We start from the raw sequence: 7719 nt of genomic DNA, 5'->3' as shown, positions 1-7719 counted from the left end.
AGAAGTTAAATTTTACTCATACACTATCATTAAAAGACACATGATAGAAATCTTTAAAAATTTAATAGAGATCAGATTAGGAGAAGATCTTATTCGCAAGTTGTTTTCTACTTTTCCATAAATAGTTCAATGCTCGTGGTAAACATTTGACTTGTCAAGAGTTATAACTTATATGTCAATCATAGAGAATATAGTGGATTAAATTTTTTTTCAATAAGCTCAACAAACAAAGACAAAGTAATAGAAAGAAACTAAAAATTGGTGAAACATATAACTTAAATTAACATTATAAAGGGGAATGTTCATCAGCCTCTAATACTTACAACTTAATTAAAACCAAATTTCCACATATAGGGAACGTTGAAGCTTCACATACTAGGTTAATAGGCGGTAATTTACAAAAAGAGCTCCCCAACTTCCAAAATATAGAATTCTTCAAATTAATTAGAATCTTCCCAACTCCTAGATATTATATTTAGAATTTAGAACTCTCTCAATGCTGCAGTCATAAAATTATCTAGAGATGTTAATATCATAATCTTGAGTATAGCCAAGCTGCTCCATCTCCCAATTCAACTTTGAAGCAACTCTTTCATGGCAGGGAACATACTCCTACAGGAACAACAAAGTAAACATGAGGGGAAAAAGAAAAAGAAAAACATTATATCCACTCTAGGAAGACAGTATGTTTAAACGTTAATTATCCCACGGATGATTGTGACAAGTGCATATAACCCTTCAAAGCTTTGGTACTTTTTGGGACTGGTACATATTCTTCCTTCTTTGAAGATTATTGATAATACAAGTCTGTATATAAGCCCAACCCGAACCCACAATTAAGGCCCAATATAGAAGCCTATAATTAAAGGCAAACAATAAAATTAAATAAACTCCAACAGCTACGTGCTCTGTGTTAAGGATGAAAAAATGATATGTCGGCCAACTCAACTAAAGAATTATTAACATAATTTATCTCTTGCGATGACAAATATATCTCAATCAAACTATTTTGCATCGCTATGTGAAGTTAATTTTTATAGAGAATTGTTTCATCATGAAGCATAGTGGCTATTTTCAGACTTTAGAAGGCTAAAGCAGAAACAAAGCGAAGGAACAGAGCATGGTCCTGAAACCCAACAACACTTTTTTAGATAATATTGAAGATAAGCAGACATGGAATGATTTCTCTCATTATACCTCCAATTTCTTGACTAACTCCTTGACTGTTGGAGCAGAAACAATGATTTGGCGTGCACTTGGACTAATAAACCCCTCTTCCACAGCTTTGTCAATAAATGAGAGCAAGGAGTTGTAGTATCCATCAACATTGAGCAAACCCACCTGCAAAAAAGGAAGAGGAGTAACATCATTAGAGCTCCATAAATCAAGTAAAAAGTAATAGCCGTAAGCAGGTATTATAAAAGGCAAAAGCAAAAACATACTGGTTTGTCATGAATCCCAAGTTGAGCCCAGGTAATCACTTCAAGTAGTTCTTCTAGAGTCCCATAACCACCTGCATGTCATATTATTACATGAGACCTTTTCACATCAATATTTCATTTGAATCATGTGATGTGACCATTTCTTTTTCCAACTGTCAACATGTTTGTGTCCCTTGAAATGGTAATGTAAAACTGAAATCCAGACACAACAGTTTGTACTATGATTATTGTCACCAATGGTTGAGAGAGGAGAAAAAGAAAAGAAGTAGAAAAGTTAAAACAAACCCATCATTTTGACTACTTACGTATAATCTCATAGCAGAAAGAAGAGACATCCTCCAGTATTAATCATTAACTCCTCAGGCTATAAGATGTAAGGGTTATTACAGTCCACTTCAATTACTATTTCTTTTTCTTTTTTTCTTTTTTTAAAGCTTCTGATGGGAAAGAGAAATCTTACCATTAAATACTAATTTTCATCCTTTATTATTACTCGAAGTCGAGCGACTGCGGACACCAAGCACTTCAGCTACTGCTCATACGATTTTTACCATAAACCACAAGTGTTTGATGACTATTTAGCCCATGCGTTTTGTGCTCACATTCCAAAGCATGACATTTATTGTTCCCATCTCTTGTTAAAACAGGGGCATAATCTTCTGTTCTACGATTCCCTTCAGGTCATAAATCATATTGTCCCTATACTAACATATTATATATATTTAGTATTTACTATCTTTTTCTCGATGTCTCTCTTAAAAGCTATGGCTCGAAAGAAGGTCCCCATGAAAAATAAAATGACTGCTATACCCTGGCAGCTCCTCCCATCTTTCAAAATTGTCAAAACTCAGGATTCAAGACAATAATTAGTCCTGAATGTCGGCCCTAAATGAAGAAGGGGGAAAAAAAGAATGGTCCTTGAAAAGCAGTGCACATGATTTCCTGTTAGGTGAAGAAGCCAGTTGGCAAAAACTATTTGATGAAAGTTTTATGAATGTCTTTTACTCCTAATGCGGTAGGGAAAAACAAACTTGATACAGTAACAAGACAAGCTATAGGACTACGTTAGACAATAAAGCATATTGACCTCAGAAGCTCTAATTTTCAGTGTTAGATGTTGATGGGTCAAGAAGGGTTGCTCTCGAATCATGATTCTTGGGGCCAGTGACACAAGTTTTTTTAAAAAAAAAAAACATGACATTTTAATGATTAATACAGATGCTCTCACAACGTTAACAATACAATACCACATGGTGCTGAATATTGACTTGCATGTGGTAACAGAGATAAAACAAACAATGAAACTCAGTTATCCACTTGAATCAATGCAAATAGTAAAGGAAAGGCACCTGATGGCATATAAGTTTTCTTAATTTGCCTAAGCATTTTGGTGTAAGTGGGAAATTTGGCAGGGGCTTATCACTAACCTGGCAAGGCAATAAAGGCATCTGAATGCTTAGCCATCTCGGCCTTTCTTTGATGCATATCTGCAACTGCTTTAACTTCCCCTACTGTTTCACCAGTTAACTACAAAGGACACAGAAAAGTAGTCAATGAAGAGATTGAAAATTGGAATACTGAGAAGTTTGGAGTGTTGTGTTGTGCAATAAAGAAATGATGAGTTTTGCAGGCATTGACTGATCAAAGACTTCAAAAGTTTTTTTTTTTTTTTAAAGCTAAATGAGAGATAAAAAAGAAAGGATAATAACATAAATCAAATGGATAAGAATTCAGTACTAATTAAGTTTGCGCTGAACATTGAATTAATGGTTCAAATTTGAGTGTTCAAGATACGTCGTCCTCACACTTAAATCCTGACCGTTGATTCATTAAAAAAAAAAAATAGCCGGTGTGCAACTAGCATAGTGGATCATGCTATGAAAATGTAAAAGCCATCAATGGTGGAAGGAGAGAGAGAGGGAAAATAAAAAGAAAATCTCTGTAGGGATTGTATTTGTTTTCTTTTGCTTTTGTTTTTAATATAACAGGAAAAAGTTTGAAGACTTTTTGAAGATATAGAACAAACATACCTCTCGAGGCATGAGCGTCTTGGGAATAACTCTGCAAAAAACAAAGAGACAATAACATGACCATTAAAAAAAAAAAAAAAAATCAATCACGGCAACAAAAACAACAAACCCAACTCACTGATTTTGTTTCATAATAGGCTTGCTTAATGCTTACCCAATAACATGGCGACCCCCATCATGAACTGCTTGTGATACCAAACCCATCAAACCAATGCTACCACCTCCATACACAAGGTCAATGTTCCTAGACACCTGCAACAGAACACACAGTAAGTCACCCCATTGCTTGCAGTAGAAACTTTCAGTAGATTTCAGACCAAAACCCATCTCAGGTTTCTAGCACATTTATGAATAAAATTGAAACAAAGCATTTAAAATGAAGTGATCGTCGGCATGAAAAAATTACCAATTCCTTGCCAAGCTCAATCGCAGCATCCTGGTAGCTACTCTTCTTGCCTTGGCTACTCCCACAAAAAACACAAATCCTCTTAAACTTTGAAAGCTGCACTTCACTTTGTACCTCCATTTACTGTTACTCTTTAACTACTTATGTTCTGGAAAGGGCTCTAAAATACAAGAATATGCTGTGCCTCTATGCTTGCTAATATCCTATGCGTTTGTCACAGGCATAAAAATAAGTGCATATCACACTCTAACACTAACTAGCTCTAGTGCCCCCCCCCTTTAATTGCTTTTTCTTGATTGTCTCTCTCTTTCTGACTTTGTTGTGTGCATTTACTTCTCTTCTCTTCCTTCGTTATTTATAAACTTTGTCGCACGTGAGTGCCTTGAGCACGCTTCCAATTGCAACACAAACCCACACATACAGCTAACGTTGGCGCGCAGAGACCTGGACGGCTGGACCACTTTCTTTCTTTCTCTTTTTTTCCCCCCCAAAAATAAACAAAATTAATTAAGTTGAATTAATAAATTCCCTTGACTATTCTTTTAAATACAATAAAGAAATCATGGGATGATCTTGCAGTATGGCTTTGTTGTGACGTAATTTAGTTATTTAGGTTCAGAACAAGTTACAATTATGCAATTGTAAATTTACCAGGAGCTAATTTAGTTATTTAGGTTCAGAACAAGTTACAATTATGCTTTTGTAAATTTACCAGGAGCTACAGTTGTGTGTCCGATTGATTAGAGTAAATAATTTGGTTAATTTAATTACCCAGCAACCAAACTTTGTTTCTCATGGAGGCACATACATACACTATTTAAATGGATCCTGTATGGAAAGGACAATTAGGATATTCTTCAATACTTCGGGAGTGCAGAATCTTTAGAATCTAATTTTTTTTTTGTTGAATTACACGAGACTATTGTTCAGATTTTATCCTTAGATTAGAGATGTCCACTCTAATATTCGAGAAACGTTCATTTCACTTACATTTCGAAAAGAAGAAATGTGTATTCAATCAAATTGAGAAATAAAATTAAACGCCTACAATGCGTTGTGGGTAGAGCTAGCAAAATTTGACACGACCCGATTACCCGACACGAACACGACACTAATAAATGGATATGAGTCGTCGAATTTAACACGATTATTAAATGGGTCGGGTCTAGGTCAACATGATTTTTTTCCGTGTCGGGTTAGGGTTAAAATTCTTGACCCATTTACCCGATCAATGACCCGATTATATTTTCTATTTTAAAATCATTTACAGATTCTTGTCATCAAAACTCAAATATTAGAGATGATTTTTTTTATTCTTTAAAAAGATGAATATAGACACAATATTTTATTTATAAAATTTTAAATACATTTAGAGCTTTAATAGTGTAAATGTATAAAATATTGGTAGACATGTATATTTTATAATATTGAAATATAATATTATTTACATATATATAATTAAAACTTCAATAGTGTGTGTAATATTTTAGTAGATATGTATATTTTATAATATTGATAAATTATGTATGTATGTATGGATGTATGGATGTATGGATGTATGTGCATACATATGTATGACAGAGTATAAATATTTGATGTAACTTTTGTTTAATATATAGACATTGCGCGGGTTATTGGGTAACCCGATTATTTTTTCGTGTCAGGTTTGGGTCTCAATAATTTGACACGATTATTAAATGGGTCGGGTTTGAATCGACCTAAATTTGACACGATACGAAACTGACACGACACGAACACGACCCGATGACCCGTTTTGCCAGCTCTAATTGTGGGGAATCAAACTCATGACCTTACAATTGTGAAAAATAGGTTCAGACCACTAGACTAAAGTTTAGCAGCTTTTTAGAATCTAAAAATTTATATTTTAATTAATAAACCCAATGGTTTAACTGCAAAGAAAATTGTTGACTCTGGTCTTTTCCATTAGGTTTATTTATTTTTTTTATTTTATAGTGCTTTTTGCCGAACTTTTAGATCAAAGACAAACAATTCTCTTTTTAGGAGATAAAATATCAAAAATGGACACACTGAGATGGGTAGAACTTTTTTAATCCTTTGTGACATGGGGCATGGCATAATTATTGGAATATTCATTTTACAATTTACTATACAAATTATATAAAATATATAAAATATTTTCTCATTCTGACCAAGTATGGAGCACAACATAATTAGTTAAAATAAAATTAATTTAAAACTAACTAACATATATAAATATATAGTGTATATAGATGATGATTGAATAAAAACATAAGTGGGTTCTGGTTCTATCACTTTGTGCCCTCACGGCTCATCCACCACTCTCTTACTTGGCAAACTTGTTGTTTGCATAGGAAACATTTTATTTTCATTGCACGCATCCCATTTTCTTCTCTCCAAGCATGCTGTCCCCAGCCCCATTTCCTCTTTCTTTTTATTTTTATTTTATTTTATAATGGCATTTGCCCTCTTCTCCTCCAATCACTGATAACCCACAATTTTTAAGCCATTTTTTAACAAACCCATTTGCTAATTTCTTAACGGGTTTTTTTTTCCCTTTTGAATCTATTAACCCATTGTTGTTATTTTGTCCTTACTTCAGACGCCAGGATTGAGGAACTGAACCCATGCTCTTAAACTAATAATATTTTTAAGATAAGCACACATATATGGAGTGGCTTTCTAATCAGAAATCTTATTCATATTAAAATTAAAGATAAGTTAAAAGATAATGAAATATAGATTTTAATAAATTATAAAATAAAATATATTATATTAAAATTTATATATTTTTTATTTTTTACAGTATTTCTAACTTTTATATATATATATATATATATATATGTATGTATGTATGTGTCCTCGATCCCCAAATTGGCGCTTTTCTAGCTGTTTTTACTTTGCTTAGTATAAATACTTTGTTTTGTCTGTCTAGTAATTCTTGCCCACTCCCTATGTTTGGAGATTATAAACTCATAATTACTATTGCGTAATAGGGGATTGATCTTATGCTAATAAAATAATTTTTCAGCTTCTGCATGCTTGCATGCGCATCTTAACCCATATGTTTGTTTTTTAGTGTCAATTTGCGTGTACATTTGAGTGCTCTCAAGTGTATGCCATTGTGTTCGCATTCACATTTTTGTTTAACCTTATTTTCAAATATTAATTACCCTTTAACAAAGTTAAAACAAATCAGAGATTGAGGAAATGCCCTTGATTCCTAATTGGGATGTATAATTATTTTTATTCTGAAAAAAAATTATATTTATTAGGGGATTATAATTATTTTTACGAAAGTAAAATCTCACTTGAATGAAACGATGTAAAATGATTAATTCCAGTGTAAAATAGAAGGTGAATGATACTTATATCTCTCTTAGAATTCCTTTTATGTATTTTTACTATCCTATTTATCTCCCGTGTCAAACTCACCGTTCAAGGGTAATTATGATATTTTCACAAGCAAATTAATTATTTGAGACCTCCACAAATTAAATTTAGTGGTGCTATTTGACCATTAAATTCTTTCTTACATCCTTTTTGCATTTAAATTTTATTGTAAAAATATAATTTGATCAATTACTTATTCGCACTTGTTCTCTCTTCCTTCATCTCCTCCCCTTATAAAAAATTTATTGAGATATATGAAGTAAGTATTGTATTTAAAAAAAGAAATTGCTCAAAAATTAAAAAAATTACCCTATTAGAATCTAAAACAAAATGAAAGGAACAATGTCCATCATGTAAAAGTCAAAAATAAAAGTTCTTGTGCCACTTTGAATCAATTCAAAATTTTCTGGTCAAATCTCAGGAGCATAAATAGGTAAGAATTAATAAT

The 7719-nt window shown here is 32.6% G+C and overlaps 1 protein-coding gene across 1 annotated transcript; it reads right to left on the bottom strand.

Annotated features, from left to right (window-relative positions):
* Positions 1-267: 267 nt before the first annotated feature.
* Positions 268-4181, bottom strand: LOC18039496 (cytokinin riboside 5'-monophosphate phosphoribohydrolase LOG3). Its single transcript, XM_006428710.2, has 7 exons — positions 3879-4181; positions 3627-3724; positions 3473-3503; positions 2870-2969; positions 1443-1513; positions 1198-1341; positions 268-612 (listed from the first exon to the last, which is right to left on the bottom strand). The coding sequence occupies exons 1-7, from the start codon at positions 3996-3998 to the stop codon at positions 514-516; spliced, it is 663 nt and encodes a 220-aa protein (XP_006428773.1). The 5' UTR covers positions 3999-4181; the 3' UTR covers positions 268-513.
* Between the last annotated feature and the right edge of the window lie 3538 nt (positions 4182-7719).

This window comes from Citrus clementina, unplaced genomic scaffold (genome assembly GCF_000493195.1).
Source record: "Citrus clementina cultivar Clemenules unplaced genomic scaffold, Citrus_clementina_v1.0 scaffold_6, whole genome shotgun sequence".
NCBI classification, from domain to species: Eukaryota; Viridiplantae; Streptophyta; class Magnoliopsida; order Sapindales; family Rutaceae; genus Citrus; species Citrus x clementina.
This window is presented reverse-complemented; position numbering and strand designations above follow the sequence as displayed.